This window comes from Gobio gobio, assembly GCF_949357685.1.
Source record: "Gobio gobio genome assembly, chromosome: 2".
NCBI classification, from domain to species: Eukaryota; Metazoa; Chordata; class Actinopteri; order Cypriniformes; family Gobionidae; genus Gobio; species Gobio gobio.
The window spans coordinates 67,041,258-67,063,497 of record NC_137098.1 but is presented as its reverse complement, the minus strand read 5'-3'; the positions used below and the strand labels follow the sequence as shown (position 1 = coordinate 67,063,497).

The 22,240-nt window shown below is 38.0% G+C and overlaps 1 protein-coding gene across 1 annotated transcript in view; it reads right to left on the bottom strand.

Annotated features, from left to right (window-relative positions):
• Positions 1–22,035, bottom strand: part of LOC307120077 (basement membrane-specific heparan sulfate proteoglycan core protein-like) — a 335,684-nt gene extending 313,649 nt beyond the window's left edge. The window contains exons 1-2 of the mRNA XM_079806937.1: positions 21,916–22,035; positions 9,463–9,516 (exon numbers count right to left, since the gene is read on the bottom strand). Of these exons, the coding sequence (XP_079663063.1) occupies positions 9,463–9,516; positions 21,916–21,946 (85 nt within the window). The 5' untranslated portion in view covers positions 21,947–22,035. The remainder of the gene's footprint in view (positions 1–9,462; positions 9,517–21,915) is intronic.
• Positions 22,036–22,240: the final 205 nt, after the last annotated feature.

Here is a 22,240-nt window from a genome sequence, read left to right as displayed (position 1 = left end):
TGGCAGTATCTTGGCTGTAAGCATGAGCAGATCTAGGCTGCAGATGAGCAGGCTGTGTTTTCTGCTTGGAAGAACCGATATGGCTTCTCATACGTAACAATTTCTGTGCACTCTTGTCTTCTCTGGTTCTAAGGGAACGTAATAAGTCTTGGAACTCAAGAGGGTCATCTCTACGAGTCTCGAGACGAAGTTCAGAAATAAGGATGTCATCCCAGCAGCCTCTGCAAAACTGCCGTAGAAGATGATGGTTGGCTTCAGACGATTTAATTCCACCTCCTCTGACTGCCTTGCTCAGAGCAACTTGAAGCCTTTGGAGAAAGCTAGATGCTTTCTCGCCATCATTCTGAAATGTGTTCATGAATTTTGAGAACAACTCATCACCATCTTCAATTGCACCATAAGCTGAATCAAGCATATTAAGGTAAGCTCTGGGAGAAGCACGAGGGCCTAGTGACTTGACGATATCAGTGGCAGGAGATAAGAGACTCTCCATAATTCTCCTTACTCTTTGTAAGTCAGACACAGAAGGGTCATCACAGAGTAATTCAACATTACATCGCCAAGTGTCGTAATCTGATTCATTGCTGGGCGGGGGAATTCTCCCTGAGAAAGGGCGGAGCCTAACAACAGCAGTTGATGGAATTGCTGCAGCGACTTCACTCTTAACTATATGCTCCACAATGACTTTCTGCACCTCAGCAGGATTGAGTTGAACATGACTCATTGTACTTGACAAGCGCTTTTCAGACTTTGGTACATCATCTTGATCATGTGTTGGCTCATTGGAAATTGAACTAGGACTATGAACATTCACCTTGGAAGTATTCTGCTCTCTGATGGAATTGAGCTCATCAAACGCAGGCTCATCCTCATCCACCTCATCTGGAATTAAGGAGCTTGAGATCTGCGAGAGTTCTTCTCGAAGCAAAGCGGTAAAGGATTTCCCACTGTGCTTAGCAATGGTTTTCAGGGTGGATAAGTAAGAGGTTGTAGCACCAGAACTCTCCTCACAAGAATAGACACTGCTCAGGGCTCTTATCTGGTAAGTTAAGCTTGGGTCGTCTTTATCTTTGTAACTCAGGGGTAGCAAGGGACTTATTGATTCAATGGCTGATCCGAAGTTGTACTCTACAATGGTGTGGTCATGATACTTGGACTCAGGATCGTTAATGGGAAGGACTCTTGCGATGGAACCATGACATTTTAGAAGATCAAGGAACTCCTCATCCTCAAGGGTGCTAACTGGTCCACTGACTAGGAGGGCATTTAAAACTTTGACACTCTCCTTCTGTACTATTTCCATGTTCTTAATGTCAATTTTGCGACACAAACTGATTTGAATGTCTTTTTTGTCAATTACTATTTTTTCTTTTTAGATGTAAAGCATCAATAAAGCTATCAATTACACCTCCTGGCTGGCTCGCCACTTTTTATGTAGCACACGTGTCAATTAATATTGCACTTGCAGCTAGTATTAATCATAGGCCAATAGGTTCGACTATGGAGGTGTAATAAAAACAACACTGTTGAATTAAAAGTAAATCTTTAGTGAAATTGACATTTCTTTTTAAAAGGAAAATAAAATAAAATTAGGAAAATAAAATAAAACTCAATCCATGTCACAATACTTGTTCAATAATAAATCACAGTTACATGAACTTTCAATTAAATTGACTGTAATTTAACAAGTTCACTTGACTCCTTTTGATTTGGGTGCACCCTCTAACTATGAATATCTCCTAGAATAACACACCTTCAATATCAATTACAAACATTCACAATTGTAAAGGTGGACAGTTCACTCAAATATTCAAAAATTAAATCCTTGGTATTGAACACAATGCAAAAATAATGGTTCAGAAGAAAAAAAAGAGTTCAATGAATCACTGAAAAGATTCGTTGAAAGGATCAGTTCAGAGGGTTCAATTCAAAAAGTCCAGTTCAAAAGTTCCGCTGAAAGATTTGTTTCAAAGATTCGAATCAAAGATTCAGTTCAAAGATTCAGTTCAAAGACTCGGTTCAAAGAATCAAAAATCCGTAAATTCGCTGAAAACGATTCATTAGTTCACGAGGAAAAATCAAACAGGCAATCAGATCTTTCCTACCCAATTCCTCAGGTGTTTGTTTGAACTCAAATCTCACAGTTCACTATGTTCATCTCACTGGGAAAGGCTCGCCATCTAGAATGAATCGTCACGATCACGCTGAATCGAACAGTTCCAGCGTAGGCAAAAAACCCGACCAAATCCAAAGAAAATTGAACATAAATGTCTCTTCTAATCCTCTCTGCACATTTGTAAACTTTTACACAAAGTTATGCTGCTGCTCGTTTCACCAATCGCACAGAAAAGAAAATGGCTTCTCCCATCCAGCAACTAGCGTGGTGGGGCGGGCCTTCAATCTAAATCTCACGTAATTGGACAATCATTAAGATGTCAATCATCACACTGACATGCATTTCACTTTGATTTCACAATTTTTCTTACATGCTTTACTCATTTCTAGTTAGTTTATTATTTTAACAGACCATTTAATAATTTCCTTTTTATAAACTTAATTTATTTCTTTATACAGGGTTACATAAACCTAACGTTTTATTTTTAAAAAGACTTAACGTTAGTGAGTTTATTGAATTAACTTTACCAATACAATGAAGATTTTGTTTATCGAGCATATTAAGCGTACATTAGGACGACGTTAGTTAGTAAATTAACGTTGGCCACTAGTTGCAAAAATAACGTCGTTAACAAGCAAAGTTTACATTTGGATTGACATTATTTATTTTACATTTTAGATAAGAATACCACGAGCCTGCCTGTGCTGTGCGACACTGGAACTCATACAACGGTAAGTAACGTTATCCCTCTTTGTTTCTCCACATATTACTGTTAATTCAAAGTTTTTCTTGTATGTTTTAGTTGGGTCTGTTTAACTGAATCACAAAATTATTTAGTTTTTCCACCTCTTTTTAGCTGTAACTAGCCATGTACCATGTTTTTTCATAAATTATATTATACTAAAATAATCAAAAACTGTTTGTCCAGGACTGACAGAATATAATTTTATTTTCTGGAATTTAAGCAGTCCTGGACAATTTTTGGATGATTTTGGCAAATGAAATATAATTTATGGAAAAAAAACATGGCAAAACTTTAGAATAATACATTAATACTTAATACATTTCTGAACACAAAAAAAGATGAAGAATGTTTGTAACCTAACAGATTGAGGCACCATTCACTTCTATAGTAATTTTTTCCTACTATGGAAGTGAATGGTGCCTCAAAATTGTCTGTTTACAAACATTCTTTAAAAGGTTTAGAACAACTGGGCGAGTAAATGACAGAATTTACTTTTCTTTTTTTTTGGTGAACTATCCGTTTAATGACGGACCATTATTCTAAAGTGTTACCAAAAACATTTAAAGCAAAGGCACTAAGGGTGATGAAATTTAAAATATCTTTATTCTCTTAATTTTCTCTTGCTTTAAGTTTTTTTCGTGAGGAAAAACCCAGAGGAGGGAACAAGATGCACCACCAAAACCGGAGTGAGTCGGAAGACCGGGGAAGTTGTTAACAGGAAGACCACTGTAATCAACAACAGAGTGTCATCCTTCCATCGCCACCTAATGGAGTTTGAATGGACGGTGAAATTTGGACTAGGTGAGACACTTTTTTAATAGGATATGTAATGTACACAGACACTTACGCTGCATTCACACAGGGCGTCATGCCGGTTAGAAATTTTGTCTGACTTGAGGAAGCACTGACTCCACGTTACAGTGACGATGGCATCAAAGCACCTCGAGAGCAATTCGAGAGCAGTCGGCTAATACAGCCGGTGCAGTTTCTCCAGAGCGACTGCACAGACTTTGATGATGACACAGCTGTTCCACGATTGGCCAGATTCTCCGCATGACAGCGATCACATGTGTTTCGTGTTTATTCTCAAACCTTCAGTTCCTCTAATGCGCACAAATCTGTTTTTTATAACAGTTAAACCTCTTTTCATGTAGTCAAATGTTATATTGTCATGTTTATCAAAATAAAACAGATGAAAAACGTAGACCCCCACTTCATTGATAGTTTAGGCTTGTATGTTAACTTTATTCTTGTACAAACACACGCTGTATTAAGCAGTGCATAAAGTATTACGTGACAAAAAATGTCTCTGAAACATCTGTGTATTGACAAATACTGCATTTATTTCACTTCAGCTGATAAAGTGTGCAAACACAGTGCAAGCATCACTGCGGGAAGCAGAAAGTGTCCGACTTCACGTCTCCGTTTGCAGCTCCTCCCCGCCTGCACGCGGCTACTCTCGCCGATTGGTTACTTCCAGCCACAGCTGATGTCCAACACACCTTTCAACTTCTGCCGCTTGCAACGTGAGTGAAGCGACGCAACGCGACGGAACCCACAATTCAGTTCAGCAACGCATGACGTCACCCATTCAGAGTAAATGAGAAGCGTTAACACCGGTGCCCCGTGTGAATGTAGCATTAAAGGGTTAGTTCACCCAAAAATGAAAATTCTGTCATTAATTACTCACCCTCATGTCGTTGGACACCCGTAAGACCTCCGTTCATATTCGGAACACAAATGAAGATATTTTAGTTGAAAGCTGATGGCTGAGAAAGGCTTCACACAGGCCTCCATTGGCATTCAGTACATTGACACTTCCAAGATCCATGAAAGGCACTTAAAACGTCGTTACAAAGTCTATCTCACCACAGTGGCTCTACAATAATCATACAATGCGACGACAATAGTTTTTGTGCGCAAAAAAAAAATCAAAATAACACCTTTATCCAACTTGTTCTCGACTTCCGTGTATGCCTCCACGACGCATGCGCGAGAATATGACGCAGATCCGGCGTTCGGACATATGACCCAGAAGCGATTTGTTTACGAGCAGAGGAAGACGCGCGTGTCTAAGCTGTTGGATTCTACATTGATCGTGCTTTAGGTCTCGGCGTAGTGCTCAAAATGGAGCTTAAGTGTGTATTTCATCGATTCCCGAACACCGGCGCTACGTCATATTCTCGCGCATGCGTCGTGGAGGCGCACACGGAAGACAAGAACAAGTTGGATAAAGGTGTTATTTTGATTTTTTTTTGCGCACAAAAACTATTGTCGTCGCATTGTATGATTATTGTAGAGCCACTGTGGTGAGATAGACTTTGTAACGACGTTTTAAGTGCCTTTCATGGATCTTGGAAGTGTCAATGTACTGAATGCCAATGGAGGCCTGTGTGAAGCCTTTCTCAGCCATCAGCTTTCAACTAAAATATCTTCATTTGTGTTCCGAATATGAACGGAGGTCTTACGGGTGTCCAACGTCATGAGGGTGAGTAATTAATGACAGAATTTTCATTTTTGGGTGAACTAACCCTTTAAGTTTGAGGATACCTTACTAAAGCTAATGCAGTATACATGTAATCCAACCTGCAATAAAAGGTTACATTGTTGTTTTTGATTAAATAGTTTGTGAAATCATGTTGAGGTGATTCAGTAATATTACTTTTTTGGAGCATGTAGTTTGTGCTGCTGCTACTATTATGTACTGACAGTTTTCTTTAGTTTTTTACTCAATATCAATTTTGTTAAGCTAAATAACAGAGACACCTCTCTAATATGCAATCAGGTTCAGCATCACTACAAAGTACATTCTTCAAAATATTAATAACATTGAATCACCAGCTAAAACAAAAACTGAACATTTCATTTCACATCTTCATGAAGGCATTGTAGGACTGGATTAGACTAGACAGCATACGTTTAGTTAGGTGTACCTCAAAGTGTTAACTGTCTATAAAATACTATTTTACCATTATGATGAATTGTAATGGGATTATTATTTTTTATTAAATTCCAACAGTGTAAAAAGTTTGTGTATACTCAAATTGTATGACTAACTTCATATCATTCTTATCTAGAGGGACTTCTTGGAGCAGAAACTTCTTAATGGAGCAGAATCCTGGTTCCTGTTTGAAATCATCCAATGTGGAAGATGGCACAGATCGGTACAGACATGAAACTTGTGTTTGTGTTGTGTTGTGTTGTGTTGTGATAACTTGTTTCAGAATGAATTTGCTCTTTGTTTATATTTTATTCATGTATATGTGTATTTTGCACCAAAGTTACAGTATTCTTCAACCAACTATTTTCTGCAGAGTTTTTAAAATTGTAGCTCAAACAATAGTGTGGGGCGCTAGCAAGGTCATGGGTTCAATTCCCAGGGAAAGCAAGAACTGACAAAATGTAAAATGTGTATCTTGAATTTGGATAAAAGCGTCTGCCAAATGCATAAATGTAAATGTAAATAAAATGTAAAATAAGTGATATTGAATGCACTCTGATTACTTTTATACATGATTTTCTGAAAATAAGATGTGATTCGAGGATGTTTTAAAGTGAACTTTTTCCACACATTTACATGTTTAAGTTAAAGCACTTAAAATGTTTTAAATAAAGAATTTTATATTTCATAATAATTGTGTCTGTTTGGATTACTTCTGTAGGATAGATTAATGTGAGAATTAATGTAATTCAGTAAGTATTAATGATTGAATAGGATTAGGATTAATGCACTGTTAACCAAGGTTTACAGTAACGGTACTGTATTACAAAATTACAGTAACATGTAGTTACTGTAAACTGAAATGCGGTTATTGTACTGTAAATCTCAAATACAGTAACTTAATGGCAACAGTGTTGCCAGTAAATTACTGTAAAATCTCTTATAAATGTCTAACAGTGTTCATTCCAATAATTCCTCTTTAAACTAAACTGCAGATCTCATGGTATGACAAAATGTGTTTTAGTGAGAACGATGATCAGTGATGCACACTTACTTCGATATCACAGACACTGCAGGATTCAGTGGTCGAACGGTCCATTACCCGGTTTAAATAGGGCCAATGAAGTGAGAGACTGTAAGTGTTGATCGCTTATATCTTCTACATGTGAATTTTGGAGTAATACTAGCTTATAGATAACAGTAAGACTAGTATTTCATACTAAACGACAAACTTCCATTTTGATTTCATGTGGACATTAAACTCAGTTCATTAACAATTAAAAGAGCACACTAATGGAAATACATACTTTTTATGGAATAAATGTGTCATAATATGGAGATAAATATTATTTAGTACAGCATGAAATTCCCCAACAATATTACTGTCTCAGAATTGTAATGCGTTACATTACTCCTGTATTACTTCTGAGTTACTTTCACCAAAATAACTACAGAAGTAGAACTTAACATTATAAAATGACAAAATGTAGGTTAGGCAACAGAGCATTGTACATCCTGTAGAAGGCGATATGATGTAGCATAATGACTGTGGGCTATCCAGGCTACTAACAATATAGCATATAATTGGCAAAGTGAAGGCTCAAGAAAGGATGACAGACTGAATCACAAACGATCCAAGTCTGTTTAAAGTATGGTTGAGGTAAAGTGATTATCTGGCAATTAGTCTATTCATATTAGACACAACAGAACTGTATGTAAACTATAATGCCATGGCAAGATGCACATTTGTTATTTTCTTATTGCTGTCATTCATTTATTCTCTTTAAATTTGAGAGGTTCACAAAACAAAACTGCTATGCACAAAGTGCAAGAGATGTTTTTGTTTTTAATTGCCAGTGCTATTTCGCGACGTCGATAGTTCTTTCAGTTTTAGACAAAGGTTGCATTTGACAGCTTATGCATTTGACTATTACGTTCTTCTTGTCCTTATCTCTGACAAACTTGAAGTAATGCGCATACGTCCATCTCGCGAATGTACAGTCGTCTTCTGCCATCTTCATCCATTAAGCCTTGTTTACTTTCGTTTGGCTCTGCAGCGCGAGCCTCTGCTGACTGTGAGCGCGCCTCGTATGTTAGCGATGGTGTTTATACTCGACGCGCTCGACGTTGTGCTATTCTTTGAAAAACCTTCTTTAGCCGATTTTCTACTGGCCAGCACGAGCTGTCATTTAGTCTTTATTTACAAACTTGGATACCACATGTGGCTATTGACCACAAACAGGTAATAACTTACTTGCATTTTTCATTCGTTAATGTCACACGTTCCCGTTGTTTCTTTTTTTACAATTTAAATTTGGGCTAAAAGTGTGTTACTGAATGCGAGTGTTACTGAACATGTACCGAGTAAAATATTACTGAAAATTTATTAGTAATGCCTTTCACTACTGCGTACAAAAAGTAATATGTTACTGTAATGCATTACTTTTGTAGCGCGTTACTCCCAACACTGTTCAGCACATCAAGTGTTTTCACTCTCACACACAGATATCATGACCTACAGCCAATGAGAGAGCCAGATACAGGGCAGTGGGACATTCAGGGAGGAGTTATAGTTAAAGACCAAACAAATATTTAATTACTACAGTAGAAATAAAGTTTATTGCTAGAAATTACATCAGAAGTGGAAAACGGTCAAAAACACACATTTACACACAAACTGACCAGGAACCACAACTTTCAGACGCCATCTTTCTTTTTCTAGCTCAAATGTCACCGAATGGGAACGCATAGGATTGTGGGATAAGGACACATCTGTTCTGCCTTCACCAATCCATCAGATGAGCACATCAGTCTACTCTGCACATGAAATGCTGTAAAAGTTGTGTTAACCTAATGTGTAATATCTTCTACACATTTTTTAGCACCGGCAAAATATGTTTAAATTAGAGTGTTACACATAATTTGTGTAATTTTTCATCCATCTAATAATAGTGCATGTTTCTTTAAAGCCCTTGCTGTTATGCTACTTTACTGTTCTTTACAAATAACACCATTTGCCTTCCTTTTTTAAATCATGATCATCTGGTCACTCTGGGTTTCTGAAGCTGTCATAATGCATCACAAACAATAACCTATATTAAAGGAGATATTATTCCATCCAAACCTTTTTTGAACTGATGAGCTAAAGGTTATTGAACAGGTTATTGAGCAGTACCTGCTCTGAGCTGTAGATGGAGCTGTTTTACAGTCAGCAGGTTTCAAAAGAACTCATTAGAAAATGATCAGACACGTCCAGCTTCTGTTCTCAGTCAAACCACACTGAATGAATAAAGCTAAGCATTGATGATCAAGATCTTAATGACACACGGTCAATAATTACAGAGAAAATTACAACTGCAGCAATAACTCATACTTACAAACAAAAGATACAACTCTCAGATTTATACAGTGGATTATGATCTGACTGAACTTCTTTACAACTGCAAGACTTGTAAACTTACAACTTTACAACTGTTTGATTGATTGAATAAACAGCAAACTTCAGAAACAGCAGTGTGAGGAACTACAGATGATGCTGTGTGAAAATGTGTGGCAGGAAAATATGGACATAAACATCAGCAAAGATCCTGATGCATCCAAGATAAATAAATACTACAACACAATTCACAGTTAAAAAATCCCTGCAGTGATGTACAGTACCTTCAGCAGCTGTGCCATCTTGAGTGAGTCCAGACTGAACGAGGGTCATCAGCACTGAAAGCAGAAGAAACACAGATATGAATAATTTCCATTCATTCAACACAATGTCAATCACACACTGAAACATGTCTAGAGTTTATTCTACATGAGCTGAGAGTGTTTTTCTATTCTGATGCTCATTCATGAGAGAACTGATGGTTTATTCTCCAGCATTTATCATCACACACGCAAAGACGTCAGAGGACTGACTCATGAACTAATACAAGAGTCGATTCACTGATGGATTCAATGATTCACTGATGGATTCACAGATGGATTCAATGATTCACTGATGGATTCACTGATGGATTGACTGATGGATTCACTGATGGATTCAATGATTCACTGATGGATTCACAGATGGATTCAATGATTCACTGATGGATTCACTGATGGATTGACTGATGGATTCACAGATGGATTCAATGATTCACTGATGGATTCACTGATGGATTGACTGATGGATTCACTGATGGATTCAATGATGGATTCAATGATTCACTGATGGATTCTCTGATGGATTCAATGATTCACTGATGGATTCTCTGATGGATTCACTGATGGATTGACTGATGGATTCTCTGAAAGATTCACTGATGGATTCACTGATGGATTCTCTGAAAGATTCACTGATGGATTCACTGATGGATTCTCTGAAAGATTCACTGATGGATTCACTGATGGGTTCTCTGATGGATTCATTGATGGATTCACTGATGGATTCACTGATGGGTTCACAGATGGATTCTCTGATGGATTCACTGATGGATTCACAGATGGATTCTCTGATGGATTCTCTGATGGATTCTCTGATGGATTCACAGATGGATTCTCTGATGGATTCACTGATGGATTCACAGATGGATTCTCTGATGGATTCACTGATGGATTCACAGATGGATTCTCTGATGGATTCTCTGATGGATTCTCTGATGGATTCACAGATGGATTATCTGATGGATTCACTGATGGATTCACTGATGGATTCTCTGATGGATTCACTGATGGGTTCTCTGATGGATTCACAGATGGATTCTCTGATGGATTCCCTGATGGATTCACAGATGGATTCACAGATGGATTCTCTGATGGATTCACAGATGGATTCTCTGATGGATTCACAGATGGATTCACTGATGGATTCACAGATGGATTCTCTGATGGATTCACTGATGGATTCACTGATGAATTCACAGATGGATTCTCTGATGGATTCACTGATGGATTCACTGATGGATTCTCTGATGGATTCTCTGATGGATTCACTGATGGATTCACTGATGGATTCACAGATGGATTCTCTGATGGATTCACAAATGGATTCTCTGATGGATTCACAAATGGATTCTCTGATGGATTCACAGATTCACTGATGGATTCACTGATGGATTCTCTGATGGATTCACTGATTCACTGATGGATTCACTGATTCACTGATGGATTCACAGGTGGATTCATTAATGGATTCATATGCTGTGTTCAGAAATCGCCCCCTATACTATACTCATTCACTATTCCCTACATTAGTCCACTGATATAGTCCACTTCGAAAACGAGTGAGGGATTTTGGACACTAAGTGCGCCGGAAAGGCTGCCGTTTTTGCTGTTTGTGCTTGCTGTTTGGCAGCTCCAGTAATAATGAAAAGATTTATCTTGAACTCTGCCACGGAAACTAGCATGTAACCTTAATCAAACAATATAATAATCATTTTAAAAAAGATAATTTATACCTGTATGCATGATATTGCGCTGGACCAGTGCGGTTTGGAAAATGGATGACTGATTCAGCTGTGGGCACTATTGGAGGGTACAGCCATTTAGTGGTGTCCGAAACCATAGTGGACGTTATTAAGTGCACTCATTCAATCCCACAATGCACCACAATAACGAGTTTACAAGCGATGTATGCTCGACGGCTAGAGAATAACCATAATGCACTGTGAGAGTTGCGCCGTGCATTGAATGAATTCCCGCGTTTCACAAGGAGATGGCATCGACTCACATACTCACATACTTTTTAAGACCAATGATATTGGACCCACTCATTTTTATCGTCTCTAATTGAGCACGTCTGTTTACATACCCTGATAAACACTGATTTAAGTGTTAGAAGCTTTATTTTCACTTTTCTAATATCTTATTCATATTCACTGAAAATAAATGCCTTTCCGATCTGATATGTGATGGGAAAAGGGATCAGTGCGAGTTTGGCAAAAGGCGGATTCGAACAGAGGGTCGATTAGCGACAAATCTTGACGCCATGCGTCTTACCCCTACCCTATTCCTGCTGATGAAAATTGTGTATTCCGTAGGTGGGTCTGCCTCATCCAGACTTTTAAACAAGCCGATATATTTAAATATATTTTTTGTAAATTTAATCTACTCCAGTAAAATATTTCTGTTAAAGGACCCACCGACATATTTTTGCTTCTGACCCATACAATATAGTATAAATAGTAGCTACCTACTACCTAGTACCTACTATACTACATATATTATACTCTACTTAAATGCTTATTAGTTACTTTATTATTCATTACCCTTTCCAAGTAAGTTCAGTGCCACACAAGTAAAGAGCTATAGGGTTAACTTTAAGCTTGTTGGCTCGTTTTTGGAGTAGTGGAGTAATGGAGAATGAGGGTACATAGGGCGAATCGGCAGCGGTAAGTTGATTAATTCAGGGCTCGACTCTCAGTGCGTTGAGAGTACACAGTCCGGTTGAGAGTGAGAGCGATTCAAAAGCATGAGGAGTCATTTCTCATTTGCTCTCGAAATGCTCTCGCGGAACTTTGCTGTCATACGCCGATCGGATTCTGTCATCGAACAAGCATATTCTCCAGCGCGTACATGTAGGCTACTGTACACTCGCTATTGTGGTGCATTGTGGGATTGAATGAGTGCACTCAAAAACGTCCACTATTGTTTCGGACACCACTACAAATGGATGTTCACTCAAATAGTGCCCTATTTAAGGGTATAGGGGGCGATTTCGAACACAGCCATAGATTCACTGATGAATTCACAGATGGATTCACTAATGGATTCATAGATTCACTGATGGATTCACTTATGGTTTCACTGATGGTTTCAGTGATTCACTGATGGATTCACTGATTCACTGATGGATTCACTGATGGTTTCACTGATTCATTGATTCACTGATGGGTTAACTGATTCACTGGTGGTTTCACTTATTCACTGATGGTTTAATTAATTGATTGATTGATTCACTGATGGATTCACTAATGGTTTCACTGATTCACTGATGAATTCACTGATTCACTGATGGTTTTACTTATTCACTGATGGTTTCACTGAATCACCGATTCCCCACCAGGGTCTTCCATTGCTCCAGCACCACTGCATTGGGTAGCCACACGCCGTCTTCCATCATCCGCGCTGCCCGACCTCCTCTGCACCGCGAACCCTCTGGATTTGCCACTCTGGATTTGCCATAACCAATCGGTAACGTTTGGTCATGACATATGTCATCTCAAACTAGCTTACAACATCAGCATCATCGTTCTCTGGCGCCACTTTCTGGTTGTCTTTTCTACTGGTTTTGTGTGCATAAAATCCCACCACATGTGACTGCACGAAGACTAGGGCCAGTTAGTTAGTCATTTTTGGAGGTTAGTGGGGTGTGGCTCCTGTCCATAAACAGCAGATGAGTTGTGATTTTTTTGGGCATTTGTAATAGTTGTATTGGTTGAGGAAAATGTCTTACATTCTGAGTAGTTTTGTTAAGGCTCCTTCAGAGTTAGCCTTAGATTTGTGCACTAATTAGGAGCAGTTAATTGAAATAGCTGAACATTATCAGATTGAAATTGTTGATAAAAAACTTAAAGAGATTGTTAAAGTTGGATTAAAGCAAGGTAAGGGAAGTAGGTGTTTGTTTGGGTCAGTCTGCTAGTAGTGAGGGTGCAAGTTTTCAGGCCAGCCCTTCATTAACTTTTGAGCAGCAGAGGGAGCTGTTGCAAATGCAGTTGGAGATTGCAGTTGCGAAATGTCAGTAGACCAGAAGTAGTACCACAGTTTGATGTTTCAAAGAATCTCTGTTTTTTGCCTATGCAGACGAGTACAGACTAACACATAAAAGTAATTTTGTAATTTTCAACTTCCGTGTATGCCTCCACGACGCATGCGCGAGAATATGACGCAGATCCGGCGTTCGGACATATGACCCAGAAGCGATTTGTTTACGAGCAGAGGAAGACGCGCGTGTCTAAGCTGTTGGATTCTACATTGATCGTGCTTTAGGTCTCGGCGTAGTGCTCAAAATGGGGCTTAAGTGTATATTTCATCGATTCCCGAACACCGGCGCTACGTCATATTCTCGCGCATGCGTCGTGGAGGCACACACGGAAGTCGAGAACAAGTTGGATAAAGGTGTTATTTTGATTTTTTTTTGCGCACAAAAACTATTGTCGTCGCATTGTATGATTATTGTAGAGCCACTGTGGTGAGATAGACTTTGTAACGACGTTTTAAGTGCCTTTCATGGATCTTGGAAGTGTAAATGTACTGAATGCCAATGGAGGCCTGTGTGAAGCCTTTCTCAGCCATCAGCTTTCAACTAAAATATCTTCATTTGTGTTCCGAATATGAACGGAGGTCTTACGGGTGTCCAACGACATGAGGGTGAGTAATTAATGACAGAATTTTCATTTTTGGGTGAACTAACCCTTTAAGGAATTAACTCAATTTATTTCAACATTTGGGATTCCAAAAATCATCCAGTCAGATCAGGGGTCTAACTTTACCTCCCATTTATTTGCTCAGGTTCTCAAACAGCTTTAGGTTAAACACAAGTCTACTGCGGTCCATGACCAGAGCCAGGGAGCTTTGGAACGTTTTCACCAAACGTTAAAATCCTTGTTTCGTGCACAGTACAGAACTGTCTGCAGATTGGGAGGAGGAGTTACCTTGGCTGCTACTAGCTGCTTGTGAAGCCGTGCAGGAGAGCACAGGGTTTAGCCCTAACAACTTAGTGTTTGGTCACAAGGTGTGTGGGCCATTAGCAGTGCTACAGGATGGTGGTTTGCCTGAGGAACCACCTCTGAACCTTATTGACTATGTAAACGGTTTTAGGCTGAAGTTGTATAGGGCTGGTGAACTGGCGAAAGGAAAACTAGAATGTTCTCAAAAGAAAATGAAACAGAAATATGACGGACAGGCTGAGCTGCGTGAGTTTAGTCCCGGTGATCGTGTACTCGCTCTTTTGCCTCTTGTTCACCTTTTCAGGCAAAATACTGTGGTCTTTTTACTGCGTTACGCAAAGTGTCAGATTTGAACTATCTTATTGAAACCCCTGGACTTGATGAACTTTCCACTCCCATCTGCGCTTTTCTGGGATTGTGCTCTCACACTAATTTGACCTGTTTAGTAAATAAGGCCCTTAAAGTGCAATTTATCATCATGCAAAAAAAAAAAAAAAAAAAAAAAAACGAAAGCACTAGCTTTTGTGTCATGTTGTTCTGCTGTAATTCTAAATATAATGGTAGAAGTGTGGGCATTATGATGCGTCGGGACTCAGTTCTGTATCTCAGTCAGTGCTTTGATTGGATAGATTAAATGGAGAGTATCTTGTGTTTTCGCAGAGGGCTAGAGCACCTAGTGTTTCCCACGGGTGCCGTGTGACGAGAGCAGGGGTGCCGTGTAAAAGTCCTTCAAATATATATATATTTTTTTCCCATTTTTCAAATAATTCTCTCTTTGTAAACTTTTTTCAATGCAATGTTGGAGTGCTGCCGTATGTTCGAATATGACCAGTCATTTTCGCCATCATCACCCGGGTGTAGTGCCAGAAGACGCGAATGAGAAGTTGCGCACGCTGTGAGAAAATTTAATCCGAAAGCGCGCACACGTCTCACAGCACGCAAATACTGAGTTCTCTTTCAAGTCTTGCTCTTGAACGGACAAACTCACACAAAAAGTATGTCAACATGTCCATCTTGATGAGTATTCTGTCAGACATAGTCTGTATATGCCTTAAGAAAACTTTAATATAGTCGAGAAAGACGACGCATATCCGTGTATTAGGTCTTAAAGGGGCAGTAGCCTTTACTGCTGTCTGTTTAATGTCAAACAACAAAAGACAAGGACATCACTCACTGCTCTTGATTGAATAGCTTTTGTAAGTTTAATAGGTTTAATCTTTAATGTATACACTCAAATATGCAATGTTATTTTACATTTGATACATTTCTGTACCTGAAAACTAATGTTAGACGTACCTGAAAAACCTGAAAAGCATAGTTTATTTTATTAGTAGGCCTATCTTTGCTCAATGGTATTTATTTGTGCTGCTGCTTCTATTTAAATTATTTTTTCTTATTATTTTCTTTATTTTTATTTCACAGTAGTCCTTTTTTCCCTGAATATAGTACTGAACACTGAATATACTCATAGTACTGAATACTGAACCGTTCCGAAACCGTGAACCTTAAACCGTGATACAAACCGAACCGTGAGCAATCTGTACCATTATACCCCTAGCGTAACATATGCAAGGGGGTGCCACAAAATGGAGAACATTTTCAAAGGATGCCATGACCGAAAAAAGGTTGGGAAACACTGACCTACGGAATCGGCACCTATGGTCTGAGATCATTTAGGTTGTTCATATATGCAAGATTTCAAAACAAGTAGCATTTGAATATAACACAAGCAGATTTTTCACACAAAACATGTCACAAAATAAAGTATTATTCAAAATATTAAACAAAATGCTGTACACATGTCAACATACACATGTGGTTATTCTGCTAGGACACCAACTTGAGGAGAACTGACTTTATACATCCAATAATAATCACACTGAGACCAGCTTGTTAAAAATTATCTAAAAAAAAAAAGTGTCTCAGAAAAGAGAAGTTAGTTCTGAGAAAAGCTTAAGCACTTTATTTCTTTTTTGTGCAATATGGCCTTCGTTTGAACACACTCATTTTTCTTTTCTTAACTGTAACTGTATACATTGGAATGTACATAATTTCGTTGTATGCTTGTTTGTACAATGACAATAAAATTATATTCTAATCTAATCTAATAATCAAAAAAAAAAAAAGCTTAAGCATCTTTTGATGGCAGATTCCACTTGGTTTGATATTGTGTCAAATGTGATGAAACTCAAACACATCTACGAGTGATTTAAGTCTCCAAATACTCCAATTATTTTTCAATAAGAGGTTGAGAGAGAATGAGAAGTGCTAGAGAAGCTGATTGTGTGTTCGGTCACTGTTCTCAAGCTCTCTGAGTGTCACAATTCACCAGTGTGAGTGCCCATGAGAACCACCTGAGGGCACTCCACTCCAGACTGTCACTCCATCAAGGACTACATCTCCCATAATCCTTTGCCCGGACTCTTCAACACCCATTGTTTACATCCACCTGCACCCCATTACCTAGTTAGCTCACCCTATATAAGCCTGTTCATTATGTCAATCATTGCTAAGTCTTGTTTAGTGTATATTGTATCGCTGCATTTCTGAGCGTTTCCCTGGTTTCATGTCTCTGGTTTTGGATTTCTTGCCTGTTCCGTGGATTACCCGTTTGCCTGTCTCCCCTGTCTTGGATGGACCTGTCCGCGATCTCTGCGTGGTTCTGACCAAAGAAGAGCTTTGGAATCTTCATTACACACCTGTGCTCTAGTGCATCTCTCTAAAAGGCCTATAGACTGTAAAAGTGGTCAGGAATCTAATAATTCCCCAAACAAAGTGTAGTTCTGCTTGTATAACATGAGCCCAAATATTTGACAAACCTGTTTAATTGTTTTAAGGAAACAGGAAAACGTTACGCACGTCAATCCATTACCGACGATCTTGCTTCTTATTTATTAAATAAACAGACAAATTATTTAATAATAAAAAAAAAATTATAGGCTAATATTCAAACATAGCCTAACTATTAAACAAAATAGGCTGTTTTATTTAACCCTCTGTCCAACGAAAGCGGCGGCGCATTTTTTCCTTTATGACAGCGGACACAACTCACAATACTCCGTAATTTTTGGCCATACATGTAAGATCAAGAGATAATTGTACACTATAAACTGTCACCTTTTATTTGTGTACGCTCACAATAACAACAAAGGCTGTGCATGGACTCAGGGAACAGATTGTTTTGCATTCCACTCCAAACTAGGCCTATTTTGTATATTAAAGTTTTTTAATTTCAAAAGCATTTCTAAACTCATTTCATATTCAAAAGCATTTCTAAACTCAGTTCATATTTCCAACAAACGAAATTCCGAGCCAAAATAACGATGTGGTAAAAAAAAAAACGAGTTACCACCATGCAAATTAAACATTTTGCTCTTCTCTCGCGGTGACTACAACCTGACAGGTACCTGACAGGTAATTAACTAAATGTTCTAAATAAATATGCACATAGCCTAGTAATAATAATAATAAATAAATACACAACTTATAATAAATAAACTTAAATATTCTACAACACGTTGCACATAGACAAGCTACAATACCATAAATGACGGAGTAGAGTATTTTAAGTTGTTACACTATAGGCCTAATTAAGGGAAAAATCCAAACTTCACAGTCTATTTTAACGACATAACATCTCGTTATTACGACAAAATCTAGTGGAAAAAAATAATATGTGGCAGAAATGCATCACCGCAGCATCGATCATTCTGTCGTGGACAGAAGAAGACGTGTTCTTTATTAAACTCATAAAAGACAACAGAATTACAGGAATACTGGATTCTAAACAAAGACATGCCACAATTTATCAAGACCTTGAAGCAGATCTGAGGGAGAAACACCCACAAACACCTCATACGGCACATACACTCAAGTAGGATAAGGAGCTTTCCTTGCCATTAATGTATAATTGGATAATAATAATTATGTATTGTGGATGTAGATATACATAAACCGTGGCAAAATTTTTGAATTAACTTGAATGAATTTAATAGAATGACTTGTTGCGAGCGGAAAAAAAAATACGTTTGCATAACATCGGTTAATGGAAAATTTTGCAATCGTTTTTTATTGACATTTAGAAAACATCGCAAAAGTTTTGCGCAAATCTGTAATGGAAACCCAGCTACTGTTCGCAGAAACATCAAAATAGACATACTTTTAAAAATTGTTTTGAAAACTAAACATTTAAACTATTTTGCCACAATTTACGAGCTTATTTGCTGATTTTTAATAATTCTTGACAAAATTTAAAAGGTTTTTTTTTTTTTGAGAAGAAAAGTTTTGTCCCATAACGCCGTGCCTGACACAAACACATCGGATTCATCTCAACTACTTGACAAGAGAAGAAACACTATTACAACAAAAACTAGCAAAAAATATAGCTGCAAGCAGCCATTACCGAGGCCAAGCGCAAAAAAGCCAACAAGACATGCCAACATAGCTGGGAGTGTCAGATAAACGGCAGCAATGAGCAATTAAAGGCATTTAAGGTGATTTTAGGCAAAAAGGCTGAAAAATGCATTGTAGTCTATGGGAATTTCATGTTTTGTTCTATTAACGCGCCACCAAGAGGCACAATCTTACAATTTTTTGTGTGTGTCCTCGGAGTGAGCCCATACGTGTGTGTCAATTTTGGTGAAAATATCTCATTTTGTTTTTGAGTTATAGACATTTATATGAAAAAAAAAACATGTAAGAAATGAATGACACCTGACTTTGATTAGATTTTACTACCCCTTACAATCAATATTTTGTCATTTGGGCATTAGCATGTTGCTATCGACCTATGTTTTCGAACTTCTGACGCTGGTTTCATCTCGATTGGACTAGCGGTTTCGAAGATATCAGCTAATGTTTTATAAGCGCTAAATTACCGCGCTGCACAAACCATAAGCCGAAACCTGGCAAGTCTGGTATCGTTGCACTCGGCAAGGATTCAGGAGATAAAAAAAGTTAAAAGATAAAAAACTCCCATGAAAATAAGTCAACCACACCCAAAGTTATAAGCTTTTGAAAAAAAAGTATCCACTAGGTGGCGCTGTTTTGAAACTTCTCAGGCTCCTTCAGGGCATCGTGCTGATGACCCATACCGAGTTTCATAACAATCCGTTAATGCGTTCATAAAATGCAGCATTTTAGCACATCATTCAAAATGGCCGACAGCCAAAATGGCCGATATGGTAAAATCGAATATCAGACGACTCGGCGTGATGTCCTGAATCTAACGAGACCACTTTTATTTTTGGACAAACGGTTCAGAAGTTAAGCAAAAATAGCCATTTTTCATATCTCCGGACCAGTAGGTGGTGCTGTGCCGAAACACTGCATGTTGCCTCAGGTCATGCTTGTGATGACATGTATCAAGTTTGGTTTGAATACGATAAAGCGTTGCGGAGATATAGCCTTAAGTGTATTTTTGCAAACGCTACATAAAATTTGTTCGCGCGTTTATCGAAAACGATTTGACAAATCAACTTGAATTCCATAACTTTTTGTCAGCATGGTCTGAAGATGAGCAACGGCCTAGGAGGAGTTTGCAAAAGTAGGTTTTTCGGTTAATTAAAAATGGCTGGGAAATTATTATGATGGAAAATGACGTCATATACGTCGAATTGGCTTGAGCCAAGGAATCAGAACAACACTTTTTTTTTTTTTTTAGCCCTTATGGTTCAAAAGTTATTAGCATAAACATGAGTGGAACTTTGGACAGGTGGTGGTGCTAGAGGGATTAAGTTAAAGACTCATTTTTGCTATAGTGACAGTTGGGACTATCCTCAATCTGTGTGCCAAATTTCATAACTTTCCCGCAAGCGGTTCTATGGGCTGCCATAGACTCCAATGGCGGAAGAAGAAGAAGAAACGGAAGAAGAAGAATAATAAGAACGCTAACGATTTCAATAGGTGCCTTCGCACCTTCTGTGCTTGGCCCCTAATAACACAATAAGCAGTGAGACTGTGGGTTCATAGACTTAAATAGACTTAAATTACGACTGAGATGCTTGATAACTTAATTTTAAGCGCAGCTTAATTTAATTTAATTTTTTTTTTACTCTTAAGTCAATTCAGTGTTCTTGTGAGTAATTCTCAGAAGCTTGATAAATACAGTCCCTGATTGTCAAGCATTGGTCCATCATGTTCATGTGCTGACGTGAAGAACTAGAAACCTGTGGTTATTCTGCTGGACACGCGTGTGAACTGACATTATTCAACACTAAACGTGAAGCTGAGACCAACTGGTCAAAAATAACTGAGAAGAGTTTCAGAAAAGAGACATTAGTTCTGATAATAGATCGAGCATCATTTGTTTGTTTGATAAACTGTGTGTCATGACAGTGACATTAAAGTGTCCAAATAATTTTTGTAATAATTTTTCAATAAGAGGTTGAGAGAGAATGAGAAGTGCTATAGAAGCAGATTGTGTGTTCGGTCACTGTTCTCAAGCTCTCTGAGCCTCTGATGGAGAGTTTATTTAAAGCTGCAGTCCGTAACTTTTTGCGCTCTAGCGGTTGATAAACAAAACTGCATGCGCCTTGCGGACGAACATTGCAGCTGGAGCTACTTCTCTCTATTTGTGTCTATGGCGAGTAATGCAGGGACTGTGCTTTTCTTGTATGTGTATAAATTCAGACGTAAAATTGAAAAATACAGTCTATCTGCATACTATCTACTTTCAAGTTTCCATGGTAATCAGTCTCTCACGTGTCACGAGGTCACGGCATGCCCATGCTCACACCCGTGCTGTATCCATCATTTCCATACATAGAGGTCGCTGCAAAAACCTTTTTTTTAATGAAAACATCAAGCAAAGTTGGCATGTGGAATCCAAATTGTGGACTGGAGATAGAAAATATTTGCAACCCGCACAAACGTGCACTTTACACGGGAGTGTTAGTATCTCATTTAACAGATCGTTTGGTTCTGTGTTTCTATATAAAAATGTTGATACAATGTAAAGTATTTGGTCGGTGTTGTATTTGCAATTAAGCAAATATATATATATATATATATATATATATATATATATATATATATATATATATATATATATATATATATATATATATATATATATATATATATATATATATATATATATATATATATATATATATATATATATATATATAAAAATCAGGTCAGAAAAAAACTGGTCCCACACTTGACATTCTGCCCTGACCCTTCTGAAATGATGGCTATGCCCCTGAATACTTCAAATATAGGAAGAAACAGCACTACAACAAAAACAAGCCTAAGTACACGTACACATTGCCTCCATCTTTCACATTATCACACAGATAAATGCATTATCAACCTCTTTATCTCATCAACATGTAACAATCACATTGAACTTGAGCAATAAAGAATACGGTGAGACGGTTCATAGACTCTCCCACACAACAATCATTATTGTATCCCATCTTCAGCAGAATACATTAGAAACAAACTGATCAGAAAATAATAAAATACTCACAGAGTACGAGAGGCAGTGCAGCGGAGCCCATACTGTCACATTAATGGACTGTTTTAACAGTGCTGTGTGCCAAAACAGACACTTCCTGTGTTTAAACAGTCATTTCACACTACAAGAAGAGACGAGGAAGGAGGAGACAAAACTCTACACAGAAATACATGAAGAAAGAGAAAAGAACAGAGAGATCCATTCTAATACATTTAGATATTTTGGTGTATGCAAGTTTTTACATCTCTGTTCATCTACTTGAAAAAAAAGGTTAATTGTTGTTGCACTGCCACCGCCACACACACGCGGACTGTGAAAACAAAGTGAAACACCACGT